Genomic DNA, 17,613 nt, shown 5'->3' on the forward strand with positions numbered 1-17,613 from the left:
GGTGAGAAATTCCTAGCAGTTTTTATTTTGTTTCCTCTTTCCTGTTTCTCCTTTGCACGTATTACTATTTAATTCAGTATATTATTTTATTTGTTTATTTTCTATCTTCTCTCACTAGCAAGGTAGGGATTTTGTCTATTTCGTTTACTGCTGTATCCCCATGGCCAAGAACAGTGCCTGGCTTATGTTAGGCACTCAATGAATGAATAAATCCAGAGCCTTCCATCTTACCAAATTACCATATATATCGTTTAAGAGCCCGGAAGACTGAGAAACTATCTCCTGCAATAGTCTCAATTTATAGATGAGAACACCAAGACTCACTTCATTGCCTTTTTGGGTGTCTTCCCAATACCACCACAGCTTCCTTTCTAACAGAATGAGAGTGGAACTCTAAGAACACTGTGAAAATAGGTGTTTTGAGAATCATTAACCAATTTTTTTTTTGTCTCATTTTTATTGAAACCTTATATTTTTAAAAATTGGAATTTTTGACAAATTTGTCAAACCCAGTAAGCATTTGATGTACCTGTATACCTGCTTAATGGTTGACCAAACCAATCGAGAGATTCCTAGGGCTAATGAAGCAAATCCTGATTATTGCTTGTATTACTTTGCCACAATGAAGCACCACTGTGGCTTAAACTACAGATATGCTTTTGTCATAGTTCTGGAAGCTAGAAGTTGAGATCAAGGTATAAGATATGGTTGATTTCTTTTGCAGACTCTCCTTGTCTTGTAGAAGGCTGTCTTCTCCCTCTGTCTTTACATGCTCTTTCCACTGTGCATGCCTGTCAGGGTCCAAATTTCCTCTCTATAAGAACACTGGGACATACTGGGTAGGGCCCACACTAACAACTCCATTTAACCTTAATTACCTCTTTAAAGGTGCTATCTCCAAATAGTTACCTCCTGAGGTACTGGGGGGTTAAAACTTTAACATGTGAATGGGGGAGGAGGTAACATAATTAAGCCCATAACATTGCTTTTTGTGAATTCCTTACACACAGAAAAGGAATGACAGCAGAAACTCAAGAAAACTGTAATTAGTCCAAAACATCATTTGAGCAGCTAACAAATTGAACTTGTGGTATTTGTTCTTATTAGGTGTGCAATTTCCTGGAGAAAACGTCATAGAAACTGTAACAGAGCAGGAGGAGGCAATCCCCAAATTCCCCACAGCCCGTGGTTTTGGGGATGGGCAAAGGAAATAATACAGCTTTTAAGGTACTTCGCATATACATGGCTGGTAGCTAGTTTCTTAGTCATGCAAATAGTTGTGGCCACTGCCTGGGCCAGGGAGATGGGAGGAACTTTGACCAGAGTGATGACATACAGCTTATGGGGCCTATGCAAGATTTCTGCAGGTGGCCACGATTGGCCACCCTACCCACTGCATCACAGGCTGAGGTTAAGATTTAAATGAAAAGCAGCAGCCATTTTGGTGCACTGGGCCATGCGGTTTGAAAGACTGCAGAGGGACCCCACCAGGCCACCATGAAGTTGGACGGGAAGAAGGGCTCCGTCTGCCACGAGAAGCAGCACAATGGAAGCAGCATGTTAGAGGAGCATGATGGAGCAGCAGGTTGTAGCAGCCGTGTGAAAAGAAGTAGCTACTCGGTTTACTGTCAGGATCCGGCCACGTGGCTGAGGCTAGTAAGAAAGCAGGCATGCTGCTGCTTTGATTGTGCCTGCTCCAGCTGACTCCGAAGTCACAAGGACTCCACCTTGCAGACCTGGACTCTCTGGACTCTTGGAACTCAGGACATGTGGAAAGGACACTCTTTTAGGACATGTGCCTTTTCTGGACTTCACCATGATCCAGTGTAACATGGTACATGCTTTCCTGGACTATTATATGGAGGCTGATGACACCATATCCCAGACCCTGAAGGAGAGAGCTGACAGATAAGGAATGGGAAACTATTGGGTTCGGTTTGGGCTTATACCCTTTTGGGGAGCAAGGGAAGTGCTAGGTCTCTTGGGAGAACATGGCTCTGAGCAGAAGTGCTCACAGCCCCCCAAAGGTTGGAATACTGTAAATAAAGACCTGTTTTTCTCAACACTAATTGTTGGGTCTTACACCGAGGAGTCATGTGAACAAGCCCCACTTTGCTCAGTAACAAAACCATTTAAAGAAATGATTCAAAGTAACTGCTAACTATTTCTTTCAGACCTCTTTATTTAAAAATTTGTTTTTATTTTTAGAGAGAATGGAAGGGAGAAAGAGAGAAAGAGAGACTTCGATATGAACGAGAAGCATTGATCAGTTGCCTCTCATACAACCCAGGCATGTGCCCTGATGGGGAATCAAACCAGCAACCTTTCACTTTGCAGGATGACACCCAACCAACTAAGCACAATGGTCAGGGCTGGACCTATTTAAATTACCACAAAATTATCTTCCCACAGATGTTTACTGATTAAACATCTGTTATTTTGCCCCAAATGAAGTTCACCCTACACAAATGGTTCTGATGTGTTTTTATTAGAATTGTATACAGTTGTAACCCTTCCTACCATCATACATATTATATATACAGTAATCTTCAAGTGTCTGATACTAAAATAACTTACTAACAAATTCTAATATTGGACTCAGAATGATTCTATCTCTATTAACAATAGAAAACAAAATGACTTGAGTTTCTCCTAGAAAATTTAAATTCAGGCCATTATTTTATAATTTGGAAATCTGAGTAATCCAACTTTAAGATGACTTTCTCATTGTTGAAGCTTGCTCTGTCGATGTGCGATTTCGGACTTCCTTTTGTCTCAAGCCATTCCTGCATATGACGCACTTTGGAGATGGGACCTTGCAATCGTCCTTGCACTGTGCCCTGGTCAGTGTTCTGGACCCATCCTACCAATCCCAGCTTTTTACCCTCAGCCTAAAGGAAAGGAAAAAAAAAAAAAAGGGAGAGAGAGAGAGAAATCCAGTGAGATTAAACAAAACAGACTACAATCTGTTGCCAGAATCTTGGCCTAGAATCAAGCCACTGAAACTAATTTGATATTGTCCAGCAGAGTCAAAACAGAACAGCAAGAAGAATTTCATTGCTGATTTTAATAGGAAGTGTTGGCCACTTCACTTCATTTCCTTCTTCTACCCTGTAAAACCCAGGCACTAGAATTGTTTCACTATGTAGTACTAATGACTTAAGACCAAATCAGATGCTTTCAATATGATTCCCTAAGGCTAAATGTTGTTAGGGTACTGGGCTGTATCTTGTACATTTTCCCTTCTCCTAATCAAGAATCTATTGGGTATATTAAATAGAAAAAGCATGAAGTTATCTGAGCCTGCTCTTTGTCTTTAACCAGGGCCACACCTAAACAAATCCAGATGAATAAACGTTCATTATCTCTTTAAAGATCATTAGAGAGTATTTCACAATTTCCTGGGCAACTCGTTCCATTGTTCTCCCTGTAGAGAAACTGTCTAACCCACTCTCTTTATGTTGCATCCAAAGCCCACTTTCTGTCATTCTCCTAGAGAAGGAAAAAGCAACTGGTGATCAGCCTCTGAAAACCAAAGTTTCGTGAGATTATATAACTATTAGGTTTGTACTTTACTTTCTTTTCTTCTGTCTAAATAATCATGCCTTTAAAGTTGGGTAAGTTTATGAAGACCATCTAATCATTGTAGTTGCGCTTTTCTTAGCCTTTCCAGTGTTTTTTCCTTTAAGCCATTAAACTGTGAAATCACTGAACATTTGGAAAGTTACTAATGTTTTAGAGGTAATTTTATTTTTGTAAAATTTCCAAGTAAGGATATCACAGAACTTATTGTTAAAGTAACCTATCTAAATAGAAGGGACTGGATTCCAAAAGAAAATGGATTTAACATGATTGCATGCCCAAATGCCAGAGTAGTGACCTAGTAATTATGGAAAATTGCTGGAGTTGGCCAAATAAAATGTTATGCATGGCAAAACCATGTTTGATGAGGAACTGAAGTATCCATCGAATCGTATGTTCAAAGCACAGACATAATGCAAAATGAAAGAGACTGCAGCCAGATACATAACAACTTATGGGATACAGAAGAAATTGAGGAACGAAGAAAAATAGGAGATACGTATAGCAGGCATTAAGTGTGGAAGATGTCAACATAAAAATACAGAAAATGGATTTTGAGGAAGACTCCACAACCAACTGACTTGGTATAACAACTGCACCCTTGCTTCAGATTAACCTAGGGGAGCTGGCTAGCCCTAATTCTTAGAGTTACCTTATATGGAAACTAGCTATAAGAATGATTATGTTGAGTTTTGAGCATGAGGTTGTAACAGTCAAATAGATCTTTAAATTGCAATGTGATTTATCTGAACTCCTGAAAGTGAATAAAACACTTCCAGCTTCGACTGGTATTGAGAATGGGAATTTCCTACAGGTTTTATTTGGGTACTTGCTTCTCTTCTTATGTTTTAAAAGATGGCATAATGTTGCTGACTTATTTTCAGTTTTGAATATTTCTCTAAACAAGTAAAGAGCTTTTTTTTTCCTATGAAAATTCCAAAAAAAGCTAATTCTCCCTCATAACCGTATTTTGGAAACATTTTAAGGAATATACTCAGCAACTCTATTCTCAATCTAAAAAAAAAAGTCACCTCAAATCAATAATCTAGCTAGACCTCTACCTTAGAAGACTAGAAAAATAAGAGCAAACCAAACTCAAAAAAGCAAAAGAAGAAAATAATACACTTGGAGTAGGAGTTAATAAAATAGAGACTAGAAAAATGAGAAAGTCAATTAAACCAAAAGTTGGTTCTTTAAGAAGATGAACAGCCCTGGCTGGCTGGTGTGGCTCAGTGGATTGAGCACTGGCCTGTGAACCAGAAGGTTGCTGGTTTAATTCCCACTCAGGGCACATGCCTGGGTTGCCAGCCAGGTTCCCAGTTGGGGGCATGGGAGAGGTAACTGATCAGTATTTCCCTCCTGCATCTGCTTCTCTCCCTGTCTCCCTCCCTTCCCTCTCTCTAAAAATAAATAAAATTTAAAATATTAAAACTAGAGCTACCATGGGATCTTGCAAGCCTACTTCTGGGTATACGTCCAAAGGAAATAACCATTGTGAAGCTCACTGCAGCATTATTCACAGTAGCCAAGACATGGAAAAAACCTAAGTATCCATTGATGAATGAATGAATAAAGAAATTGTGACAGATATATATAATGGAATATTATTCAGCTACGAAAAAGGAGGTCATGTCATTTTAAAATAATAATCATGTCATTTAAAAATAATAATAATAAAAAAATAAAAAGATCAACACAATTGCCCTGGCAGGTGTTGCTCAGTTGGTTGGAGCATCATCCCATAAACTAAAAGGCTGTGAGTTCGATTCCTGGTTAGGGCACATGTCTGGGTTGTGGGCAAGGTCAAGGCAACTGATTGAAGTTTCTCTATCACATTGATGTTTCTCTCCTCCTTCCCCTCTCTCTAAAAATAAATAAATAAAATTAGAAATAAAAGAGGGGACATTACCAGCAACTTTACAAAAATAAAAAGGATTACTATGAACAACTGTATGCCAACAAATTAGATAACTTAGATGAACACAGCAGACTCCTAGAAAGATTCAAACTACAGAAACTGGATCAAGAAGAAACAGAAAATATGAACAGATTTACAAGTAAAGAGATTGAGTTAGTCATCAAAAACTTTCCACAAAGAAAAACCCAGGACTGGATGGCTTCACAGGTAAATTCTACCATATGTTTAAACAAGAATCCTTCACTAATCCTACACAAGGTCTTTGAAAAAACAGAAGAGGAGAAATCATTCCATTAAACCAGTGTATCCTCATATCAAAGTGTACAACTTTGTGAATATACTAAAACCCACTGAATTATATACACTTTAAAAAGGTGAGTTTTATGGGATGTGAATTATATTCCAACTTAAAGTCCCTTCAAGTGTTCTCATCACTCATTCTAGGAGTGATGGAATTTAATTAAGAGGCTAGATGATATCAACATGCAAACAGACTGAGGCAAAAAAAAAAAAAACCCTGTTAAGTGATTGTAAGTAGTAAATAATAAGCTACGAGTCTAATTAAGGGGGAAAACAGAGGGCATTTTCCTTAAAGTTTTCCAAATAAATCAATTTTTTTTCTAAATTCTTTTATTGTCTCTAAGTGGGGGGTGGGGGGAGGAAATGGCAGTTCTAGTCCCTCAAAGGCTTTAATTAATCTTTGAAACTGACACCTCCATTTACTATATCACAGAACTGTACCCTGCATAAATAGTAGCAAAGCTAACTGGAACATAGCTCTTTTGCTATGACTTTCAACAATTCTTTTTCTTCAACCAGTACTTCTTTCTTATATGCGTGTGAACAGGGGAAATGATTTGCAAGTAATTGGAAAAAGAGGCAGTGACATTTAACATTCATATTTCAAAGATTCAGATTGAATTTTAAGTGCTACAGTCCCAGGAATGTGACACGTGGGAAGTTCTGCAGTCTTAACTCATTATCTTGGGGCAGGCAATAGCCTGATACCACCCTCCCAAGCCCCAGAAGACAGAAGGGAAATTGAGATTGCATTTCTGTGTGCACATTAAGGGGAGATTAATGACATTAAGGCAGAGGTAGCAGCTGTCAATGGTTTGTTCATCCCCTGAATTACTCTGTAATACTCTAGTAGGAATATCAGACTCCATGTTCAGTGTTACTATTACTTATCCTAAAATGGATTAAGTATTTTAATTAGAAAAGCTTCAGTTGGAAAGGGCAATTCTTTCAATGCCAAAATGAGTAGAAATGAATTAAGTGGGAGAATGGGGAAAGGTTGATGTGAAAGAGATCTGGAGAAAATGCGGCAGCTACAGAAGAAGCTATTACATAAATTACATAAATGTCATGAATTCATCTAAATGTCACCTTGATCAACATTAGCTTTCCTACAAGAATTGAGATTGGTTTGATGATGCCACAACACAGAGAACTGGGGAAGACCTCTAATCCCCTTTGGAAGAGGGCAGCTCATTAATATGCGTTGGGGGAAGGAGGGCAGATGAACCTTCCATTTACATTCTATTTTACCCATTGCAAAGCATTTTCATACCCATTGCTCTACAAACCACCTCTGCCATGCAGCTACTAAATAGATAGCTTCTCCTAATGCACTTTGTCAGGAACATGTCCCTTGTTTCCATGCACATAACCTAGGCAAGTTCCAAAAGCCTGTAGGCCACATACCTGAGTGTACTTGCGGAAAAATACCCCTTGTACCTTCCCAAAAATTTCATAATCCACTGATATCAGGGTGTCCCCTTCTGCCATGTTCCTGCTCAAACCTGTCAGAAACCAGGAAAACAAAAGTAAACAGGACTTACTTATCTTATTCCAGGACCCCCAATCCTGAGGCAGAAAGGGCGACACCCACACTTCCGACCTCTCTCGGACCTGAAGGTCCCCGAACTTCAGAGTATGTCAGCCGATACGTGTACGCGCAAGTGTGCGAAGTAACAGGAAGACACCTGGGCAATGGAACTTCGGGTCGCAATTGCCCACAGAGGCTTCTGTGGGGACAATTACTTTTTTATCCAATGACCTCCCCACACCGGTCCTGCTCCCTCTCCATCCCTTCCTCTTCCCACAGACTTCGCTTCCACATGGCCACCAGAATCCCCTTTTACTAACATTTAAGGCTAATCGAACTGATGGGCACACCTCGGGCCTGGTTCCAGGCTCAGCCTCCAGGTCCTCCTCTGAAGAGGACGCGACAACACCTGCGACCACTACACCGACGGTTCCCCCAAGTCCTGTAACCGCCGCGCCCGGAAGCTCAGAGCGCAGCTCTTCCTTCGTTGTTTCGCATGCCCATCACATCCTCCAACCAATCAGGACAGCATTCCCTCACAGAGCCCGCCCAGAAGGTGGGGTTTTGGGACCCCGTTATCCTGGATAGCTCACGAGCCTGGGGTTGGGGAATCTGCCCAGGGAGTCAGCTCGGAAGGTACAGCCTTAGCCCTCACCCCTTCTCAATCACTAACCGCATCCCTTTTCTCATTTTTGTCGTGGGAAGAAGTACATAACGAAGAAACACTTGAGATAAATTCCATCATTCAATAAATATTTACTGAGTGCTTTCTGTGTGTCAGGCACAGTTCTAGGTAGTTGACATATCAATGCATTAGTGAACAAAAAGGATTTCTAGAGGAGCTTAAATTCTGGAGATGGGAGCCAGACAAAAAACATTAAACACCATAAATAAATTGAATAGGACACATGAAACCTTTCTTCCCTGACTTTTTCTTTCAGTTCTCAAATATTAAGTCATGCCTAAGTCTGGAATTGGGAGCAGGGGAGATCAATGTATGAGTCCTAGTGCTGGTTATTTCTTCTTCTGTGCTACTTGGAAGCTGCTCACCAGAGTATTCCTTTGGACTGCTTGTATACATTTCATCCCTTCAAACATAAGACTCTAAAGGTAAATATGCAACGCTGGCAGACTTGGCAAGGAGAGATGGCTTTGCAATGGAAGCCACGGCTATTTATTATTTCATTAGTTCCCCACTACAAAGTGAAGCTCTGGATCCTAAAGAATCATATACCTTTAGCTCTAGCAGGAGGTTGGGGTGGGGTGGGAAGCTGGATTTCATGCTATGCTTGGCACTATTTGAAAATAATGCTAAACAGAGTACATGGCTGATGTTATTTCTTTCTCAAAAATTTATTTAAAAACTAGTTTCTCCCTAGAATTAAAAACCAACTGAGTGTCTACTATATATGGGACATTGTAGGATATATAAAGATGAATGAGATATAATCATTATCCTCAAAGAGTTTTTAAACTTATTGCAAGGAACAAATATGCATGCAAATAATGACAATACAATGTAGAACGTGCTAATTCAATTCCATGAACATCTATTGAGAGTTCATCATGAGCCAGCCTTGTGCTGTAACAAGAACAGAAAATATCACAAGAGCACAAAGGAGCAAAGAGATTCATTCTTAGTAGAAAGATTGGGAAAACATTCATGGTGGAAACAGCATATTATCCTACCACAACCAGTAAGTGATGGAGCTGGGATTTAGTTCCAAGCAGTCTAAATACACAGCCCAGTCCCATAAATGCTGTGTTCTATCACCTCCCAGTCTGTGGAGCTTGGGGTAAGGTAGTACCACAGAGGTCAGAAAGTGCAAGTAGTCAGGTATGGCTGGACCAGGGGTTCTCAATCCTGGCTGCACATTGGAGGAGCTTTTTAAAATGCTGATACTCAGGCCTCATCCCCCAAAACTGCTTTTCGGGTAATATTAAAGAACAAGCAGGGTCAAAATTCACTGGACTAGACTCTGGGGACAAAGGGGTTGAAAGGTAGGCTAGAGGTTGAAATATCAGGTTAAAATTACACATCTCAACTGTATTCTATAGGTAAAGTAGAAGCCACTGGGTAGAATGATAGGATCAGGCATATTTAGGATAATTGTTCTGGCAGCAGCATGCAGGACTGGCATAGAGAGCAGATGTTGTAGACAAGAACAGTAGTTAGAACATACATGCTGCCCCAATATGAAGTGAAGAAGAATTCGCTACAGCCAGTAGAAATGTAAAGGAAGAGTCCTATGTAAGAAACTTTGCACAATAAATTCAACAGAGCCTACTGACCAGTTGGAGAGAAGGAGTGACAAAGAAGGAGTAGAAGGTGACCGATGCTTTCAGCATGAGAGGGAATACCGGAGAAAAAGTGGATTGAGAGAATGGGGAGATGATCATGAGCTTGTTTTCTGTCATAATGAGTTTGAGGTTTCTGAGGAACTAAATGGAGAGTTGGAAATTTGAGTCTGTAACAGAGCTAAGCCAGATATCGTTTAAACACAGGTGATACCTGAAATTTCAGCATTTTGTTGAAACCATTAAGGAAGAGCATGTGTGGACCTGCATATATATGAGAAATAAGAGGGCTTGGGAGAACACCTAAACTCAGCAGGCAGGTGAGGAAAAGACAAATGCCAGAGGCCTAGAAGAAGATGGGGCAAGGACATGAAAGAAGAAACCAAGAAGGCAGAGGAGCAGGTGAGAAGAGTTCCAAGGGAGTGAAAAATCAAGACTATCAAATAAGTAGGCTGAAGAAGTAGCAGTTTTTGTCTTTGGTCATAGGAAGGTCACCAGTAGCCTGGCAGTTAAATGAAGTGAAAAGAGTGGAAGCCTCAACACAACGGACTGGACAGCGAGGAGGAGATAAGGAAGTGGGGGGCAGCAAATGTAAAGTTTTCTACCAAGAATTCTTGTGGGGAAGAGGAGTAATGAATGGGACCCTAAGATAAGAGGCGGCAGGTCAAGGAAAATAAAGTTAGCTTTGTAGGGGAAATAAAGCATACAGGAGTGGGCAAAAGTAAGTTCACAGTTGTGAGTACGTGAAACAGAGTTTATTCCTATGTTATTTGTTAATTGTTGTATTACTTATTTGTATTACAAATATAAACCTACTTTTTTGGCTCACCCTTGCATTTTAAAACCAAAGAGAAGGAGTATATTGACAGATACAACTTGAAGTTAAGAACAGGGAGTCCATTCCTGAAAGGGACTAATTCACGAGAACTCATGGAAAGGGAAAGATTCTTCTTCCTCGAAAACAAGAAGGAAGGGCCTTGGCCGGTGTGGCTCCGTTGGTTGAGCATCCTCCTGTACACATGTCGCAGGTTAGATTTCCGGTCAGGACACAAACCAAGTTGCCCATTCAATTCCCCGCCCTATGGGACACCGGCGAAGAGGCAGCCCATCAGTGTTTCTATCTCACATCGGTGTTTCTGTCTCACTCTCTTGCTCTCGATCTCTCTCAGAAAACAAAGGAAAAAAGCGAAGAAAAAAAAAACCTACTCAGGTGAGAATTAAATAAATACATAAATTGATTAAAAAAACACAAATAAAAAGAAAAAAACAACAACAAGAAGAATAAAGGAAGCCAAGATGGAGGGAGACACCCTAGGAAATTCTTCCAGACTGGAAGAGAGCTATGGGAGTTGATGACAAGCAGGCGATTGCTGAGATGATTGGAACCTTAAGAGGAGGAAATGTCTGGAACTGCCTATAATACAGAGAAGGCAGCAGAAAGTCAACTAGGAAAGAAAACAAGGAATTTAAAAAAAAAAAAAAAAAAAAAAAGCCCTGGAGTACTCACCAAGGAATTCCTTTGTAATATGGAAAGGCTGTAATATGAGATGTTGAAGTATTAACACCGACTACTGCTGTCCATATTATTTTCCATGTGCATGAGTCTTTTAAGTAGATACACGGAAAATAATCAGTTGCCTGTTCCAAACGGCTTACACAAATGAACTGAAGCATGAGGCAAATAAACTCTTCTGATGTTAGCAAGTCATAGAATACCATTTAGTGTTGCAACCAAGTTATACTGATTATTTCCCATCTAATAGTTAACTTTATCATCATTATATTTGGTTGAGTCCTTCTTGGGCCCTAGGAGGAGACGGACAGAGTTACCACATGAGAGTAAAACACTAAATCAAAATAATTAGATTGGCTACAAAACTACCCCAGAAAGACACCGAGTAGCAAAACCTAGCCGAGTTGCTAAAATCTGAGCGCAAAGTCCAAACTGTCGGCGAGGAAATATATTACATAGCCACACCTGGGGCCTGTACCACGTAGCCGAGCAGGCTAAGAACGGCTACCCATAGACCCACTCCCGCTAAGTGGGCGGACCTCCGAGTCCCGCCGCACAAAGACTCGAGGGCAGAGTTAAGGGGCTCCTTTTCTGCTAGAGAAGGGCCTGCCCCAGGTCTCGGCTTATTGTTCTCCCCAAAACACAAGTTCTTTGATGAAGCCCCAGAAAAGCCTCCCCGTCCCCTCCCCCTTTCCCCAAGGGCAGGGTTGGACGGAGATGCAGGGTTGGCGGGAAACCGGATCAAGTAACGCTGAGGCCGACCGCAGCCCCTCCCGGGCCGCTCCCATTTGAGTTAGGACTGCGCTTGTGCGTGATTCCCCCGAGGCTTTCGCGGCGGGAGGCGGGGCTGGGCGCGCGCGCGCGCGCTTCCGTCTCCAGGCAACGGGAATAACCCAGGCCAGCAGAGAGCGCCTGCGCAGCCGTCGGTTAAGTGGAGGGGGTTTGGTCCTTAAAACTAAGTCCTGGGGTTTTTCCTGAGCCGTTGTCCCAGAGAACCTCAAGTACGCGGAAGAGCGGGGAGACATGCGGTCAGCACCTCGACCTCCCAAGGGCCCGATGGACGAAAGAGTGAAGGCTTGTCTCCAAGGCGCAGTCCCCAGTGGGGGCGCCCAGCTGACCCTCCAGGACAGAATGTGACTTCCGTGTTCCGGATCTAAAACGCACGGCAGTGAGGTCAGGTGGCCCCCTCTTGTCAGGTTACAAACCTCCCGCCGTCTTGCCGCGGGGACTTCTAGTCCGTGGGTGAGGGTTTGACAGCCAGGCACCTGCTGCAGGCCCTGAGCGGCCTCTTTGCTCCTTGGAGTCCAGCGGGGATCCAGCAGGAGGGAAGCCCTGAGAGCTCTTGGTGCCAGTCGCTTACCTCTGGGCTGCAGTTTTCTCACCTGTAAAATGATGGGGCTGGACTCGGAGTCCTAAGCTCCCTAAATTACAGTCATGTAACTCTGAGCGGACCCCTCAGTTTATGGGAGAAGAAACTGGAGCCCCAAGGGCAAGTTGCTTGTCCTGTGTCACAGGACTAAAACCGGACTTTCAATCCAACAGGTCTTTTCTGTAGCTCTTTCCACCCATTACGGAGTACACTGTATATGGCAGGAGCATCGCTGCGAAGGGTCGGTACTGGTTTAGGAAAGGAACACCTGTATCACATTCGTTTTTCTAACCTCAGTACCTAATAAGAACTCACAGAACAAAATAAGCACTCACCTAATGCATATTGAAGGAAAGCTCTAGCAGACCCAGCACCAATGTCCCTAAAAAGTTTAAAGGAAAATGTGGCTAGGAAAAATGTAGACACAGTTTGCTTTAGCGACCAGTGAATCTCAGGCAAACTTCTCACATATATCTGGTTTAAATCTCCCCTAGGCTTCAGTCCAGGCCCTGAATGGCTGGTCTCCACTTGGCGCCACCTCTGCCTGTGGACGTTATGCTCCCATATAAAAAAACGGAGGCTCCAGGATTCCACTCAACTAAGCAAAACCCTTATGAAAAAGCTGACTCTTCCCAGCTGTCCTCGATGGAGAACCTGAGGAACAATTCCCAGGAGAGGCTTTTGAGCAACGGAGAGCCAATGCTGAATAACCTTCACACTCAGTCCAAATGGAATACCTGCACAAAAGCCCGGAGCTACGTCTATCCCCACTGTGCTGGAATCAGCCAGCAAGATCCAAGAAGCAATCTCCAAAGTCAAGCAAAGGGTTTGTTTTACTCATTGGGCCCTCAATCCTGGTATCCCAAAGCAAATAACCAGGAATTCATCCCTTTCACAAAGAAGCTAGTTGGAGTGGACCGGGCGTACCCACTGAAACCCGTGTTCCATCGGAAGTCTCGTAGTACAGGTGGGACTGGCATGGATGGGGACCAGAATGTCTCTCCAAGACCCCCTGAGCCACGGGAGTTGTCATACAGCAGCTTTGGTTTGAGGAACCGGGCAAACTCATCTGTGGTTGGTACCGTTGCTGCCACGCAGGAAGAGAGGGCCATGGGAACTTCCCAAAGGATTGACTGGTTGCAGCTACAAAGACTAGAAGCTGCAGGGGAGAGTTTAGGGGAGGAAATCCGAAGAAAAGAGAGCCTCCTGAGGGAAAAGCTGAAGAAGATGGAGGAGGAACTCAGAAGGATCCAGAAAGAAAAGGAACAGGCTGAGGAAAGTGAAAAAAGAGAGCTACAGAGACTAACACTCCCCAGGAGGAGAGTTAAAGGTAATAGCAACACTTCGTACAAATCTATGTTCTTCCAGGAATACAAGTTGAAGGAGGTCTTCAGTAGAGACAGTGGAGAGGATGAAACTTGGGAACAGTCTCTGGAAAATTCTAGTCCATTCCAGTTCTCTGATTATTGGATAGAGAAGCTCAAAAGGGAAAGACTAGTGGCAAGCAAGAAGAAAATCAGAGACCGAGTCTCAGAGCAGGGGAAAGAGAAGTTTTCTCAGTCTTCAGAAGCACCAGGTAGTGCTTTGTCGGGGTCCACCAGCAACTCTAACTGGCCCAGGGCACCAGACTCCTCAGCTTCCAGCTGTTCCATGGAAGAGCCAGAACTCGGCGAATGCAGTCACTGTGGACGCAAGTTTCTCTTGCTCAGGCTAGAAAGACACTCCAACGTCTGCAGCAGGATGCAGGGTTCCAAGAGGAAAGTGTTTGACTCCTCCAGGGCGCGTGCCAAGGGCACGGAACTAGAACAGTACTTGAACTGGAAGGGACCAGCCTCGGTCAAGGTAACAAGGGCCTTATGGATTTGACTTTGAGCAGGGATCATTCTAAGGGCCTGTTTTTCCTCATAAGGTTTTCTTTTCTTTTTTTAAGAAAAAATTCAAGTGTCATAAAGGGAGAAAGTGTAAACATTTATTATTACTGCGACGGGAGCTTTTCATATGACCCTTACCACAACCATGTGAGGATTTCATTATTTCTTATCAATTCCAAAATCAAGCCTCACACAGATTTCCTTGAGATCACAAACAGCTTTAAATGGCAGAATCAGTATATAAATCTGGATTGGAATGACTCCAAAATCTAGACTGAAAAATATGTCCTTTTGGTTATAAAAATAATAAACATCTACTGTAAAAAGTATTTTAAAATTAAAAACTACGTATTCTGCATTTCAGTACCTCAAGAGAATCACTTTCACTTTGCAATATACTTTGCCACTTCCCAAGATTAGAATCTGTTATCACTTTGGTAACCATGTCCACTTTTTCAAGATTAGCTCAATTTTGATATACTTTCTAAGTAAATACATGAAACAATTAAGTTTGGAATTCTTCTCTCCATTTAGAGTATAAACACCTTAAAGGTAAAGGACCTTATTTTTGATTCACATTCCTACCTTCAGAAAAACTAGGTTGTTCTCTTACTGGTATGGCTCAGTGGGGTGGGCACCATCCCATGAACCCAAAGGTCGCTGGTTCGATTCTGGTCAGGGCACATGCCTGGGTTGTGGGCCAGGTCCCTGGTTAGGGGTTTGGAGGTGTGCGAGAGGCAACTGATCGATGTTTCTCTCCCTCTCTTTCTCCCTTCTTTCACCTCTCTCTAAAAATACATTTTAAAAAATGTTTTCTTCTGCTGCCTGCCTTGTTGCTGCTTTGTAAGTGTGTATGTTTGCTCGTGTACTTGTTTTGGTCTCTCAATTTAGAACTTAATCAAATATCTGTTAATACTTGGCTGTCCATTTATATTTAAGCTTAAGTGGTGCTTCTTGACTAAGGACCTTCACGTTAGGGTTATCAAATAGTGAGCCTTCGAATTGGAGTCCTCCAGAGCCAGTGTCTGTCTGGTGAATTTTCTGTCACCTGCTCGGCGCATCCTGAAAACGCTTTAGTCTCCTAAAGTGTTTAGTGTCGGTGCCCATGTGCCTGGTAATCTGGGAGCCGAGTGGGGGAAGGAGGCTGACAGTTCTACACTTGCACTTATTCCCTATTTTCAGCCCCAGATTAGCCCTTTTCTCCCCTGTGCCTGGGTTTCCTGAGTCTGACACCTGTCTGTTGAATTTCTCCAGAGAATAAACCCCTGTTCTTCTGTGAGGGTGCTGGGTGTGCAAGGTGAGCTATCAGCCCTGGGGGCCTGGCACTTCCAAGCGCTGAGGCTCTTTGAGGTCTCTGTTGGCGAACAGGGCCTGCCCCTCAGAACTCATCCCTCTTCGCAGGCCTTTAGTTTAAGCACCTCCATTCAGGCAAGCCAGTTTTCCCTGTTGCTCCTTCCCTGTTCTCTTTGACCTAGCAGATTAACACCGTTTTTATTTCCTTACTGTCATTCTAGTGGAGACTCAAGAGACAAGATAACTGCCAAGTTGAATGACGGGTCTTCCTTTTCCTTATAGGCTGAACCTCCTCAGAAGAGCAACTGGAGACAGAAGCATGAATCTTTCATCCGTACCCTCCGTCAGGCTCGAGAGGTCCAGCAGGTAATTGCCAAAGGTGGAAAGCCCTCAGACTTGCCTCCCATCCCACCTGCAGAAAATCCAGACTATATTCAGTGTCCTCACTGTAGCCGTCACTTTGCTCCCAAAGTGGCAGAGCGGCACATTCCCAAGTGTAAGACCATTAAGAACCGTCCTCCACCCCCAAGAAAGAATTACAGTTGAGCAGACAACAGTGGAAACCTCCTTTATAGCTCAAGAAAACTCTACCTCTTCAGCAGTAAGTGGGAGAATAATTTGATGCAAAGCAGGAAGAACAAAAACTTTTACATCTCCCAGATCTGCCTGAAGAGCTGAAATCAGGGTGAAGAAAGCCATTGCTAAGAAGCAGAAGGCTGAAGGGAGCCTCAGCGCCCCACTAAATCACCACCTCAGGCTGGTGTGCCTTATGATCTTGCCCTAAGAACTGATGGCTGAAGACACTTAAGAGCAATGAGCGGGCTACATTAAAGGTCTCTCACAGGCTCACTTGTGGTTTGTGCTAAGTGCCTGCACTTGTTCTGCCTTCTTGCCACTGCCTCTGCATGTTTGTGGTTTCTGTTAACTCCTCTTGCTCTTGCAAGAAGTTGGCTCATTACGATGAGTTGGAATCAGAGGATCGTGGTCACCCAGGTTGTATCTCTTGTAAAAGATATGCTTTTGTTGTAAGGCAAATGGAAGTCTATCCTTGACCTCCTGGTGCAGTCCTGGCTAAAAGCCAATACAAGTGTGTAAGGTTAGAGTGCCAATGTATCCTAACCCCTCCCTATGGCATACTGTGTAATAAAGGGAACCTTACCTTTATCTACTTCAAAGGGTAGGGATGGGGGAAAGCACATGATGTCTCTGTAGTTGTTCTTTGCTAATGTCAAAAAAGGGGAAGAAACTTGTTTCAGCTGTTGCTAGCACTCTGCTTTCAATTTAGGTTGGCTGAGTTGGATGGTGTTTTAAATGAGGCAGCACAATGTACCATCAAAGCAAACTGGAACATTGCTGTCACATGTCCATGCTCATTGTACCAGTAAACTTCTATTTTAGAAAGTAAACTTTGAAGGAAAAGGTACCAGATCTTTTTAATTTCCTCTATGCAGAATCATGCCTAGTGAAAGTAGCCTTTATAATTAGGCCCTCAGTAAATGGGTTTTGGAGGTTTAAAATTAACCAAATAAATGAGTCTGACTTGTCGAGTGGGAGCAGTGATAAGGTAATGTCTGACCGGGGTAGTATCAGTTCTGATAGGATGCAGCTAGTATAACAGATGTGAAATACTAGTAGGATTATTGTCCTAAGTGCATTACTCAAATTGTTAGTTTAAAATACTGGAAAATAAATCACCCAACCTGACCTGGGCAAAGGGAATTGGACAGACAACAAAACCGTATTTTACTGAACAGACGGCCACTCACTCCTGTTTCATTTCCTCTGCAGCTTCTGCTGAGTGGCTGGGCTGACAGATCAAATCAATTTGAAATGTGAGTTTAAGGCTTTAGCTGTGAAGCTACAGGACACTAGGCTGAAAAAAATATGTATTTAAATTTTTTTATTGATTGATTTTAGAGAGAGGAATGGCAGGAAGAG

General features: G+C 42.6%; 2 protein-coding genes across 6 annotated transcripts; one reads left to right on the forward strand and one right to left on the reverse strand.

Moving 5' to 3' along the window:
* Positions 1–2,469: 2,469 nt before the first annotated feature.
* Positions 2,470–7,807, reverse strand: ACYP1 (acylphosphatase 1). Of its 5 annotated transcripts, XM_090271181.1 has the most exons (4): positions 7,682–7,747; positions 7,415–7,530; positions 7,208–7,305; positions 2,470–2,891 (listed from the first exon to the last, which is right to left on the reverse strand). In XM_090271181.1, exons 3-4 carry the CDS (start codon positions 7,289–7,291, stop codon positions 2,676–2,678), a joined length of 300 nt encoding a protein of 99 aa, XP_090127307.1. In that variant the 5' UTR covers positions 7,292–7,305; positions 7,415–7,530; positions 7,682–7,747; the 3' UTR covers positions 2,470–2,675. The 5 variants fall into 5 exon arrangements, with proteins under 5 accessions (XP_090127307.1, XP_090127304.1, XP_090127305.1 ...); XM_090271178.1 differs by lacking the exon at positions 7,415–7,530 and having other exon boundaries at positions 7,652–7,807; XM_090271179.1 differs by lacking the exon at positions 7,415–7,530 and having other exon boundaries at positions 7,682–7,806.
* Positions 7,808–12,072: 4,265 nt separating this feature from the next.
* ZC2HC1C (zinc finger C2HC-type containing 1C) lies at positions 12,073–16,524 on the forward strand. The gene is made up of 3 exons (XM_090272098.1): positions 12,073–12,315; positions 13,006–14,353; positions 15,958–16,524. The coding sequence occupies exons 2-3, from the start codon at positions 13,025–13,027 to the stop codon at positions 16,219–16,221; spliced, it is 1,593 nt and encodes a 530-aa protein (XP_090128224.1). The 5' UTR covers positions 12,073–12,315; positions 13,006–13,024; the 3' UTR covers positions 16,222–16,524.
* Positions 16,525–17,613: the final 1,089 nt, after the last annotated feature.

Source organism: Furipterus horrens, unplaced genomic scaffold (assembly GCF_987537825.1).
Source record: "Furipterus horrens unplaced genomic scaffold, mFurHor1.1.pri manual_scaffold_3, whole genome shotgun sequence".
In the NCBI taxonomy this organism is placed as follows: Eukaryota; Metazoa; Chordata; class Mammalia; order Chiroptera; family Furipteridae; genus Furipterus; species Furipterus horrens.

Bases quoted from the DNA above. Each gene is read 5' to 3' on its own strand.
- ZC2HC1C (XM_090272098.1), top strand. From the start codon at position 13,025: ATGGCTGGTCTCCACTTGGCGCCACCTCTGCCTGTGGACGTTATGCTC. The intron at 14,354-15,957 runs GTAACAAGGGCC...TTTTCCTTATAG, and splicing joins AGGGACCAGCCTCGGTCAAG to GCTGAACCTCCTCAGAAGAG.
- ACYP1 (XM_090271178.1), bottom strand. From the start codon at position 7,291: ATGGCAGAAGGGGACACCCTGATATCAGTGGATTATGAAATTTTTGGG. The intron at 2,892-7,207 runs GTATGTGGCCTA...CCTTTCCTTTAG, and splicing joins TTTTCCGCAAGTACACTCAG to GCTGAGGGTAAAAAGCTGGG.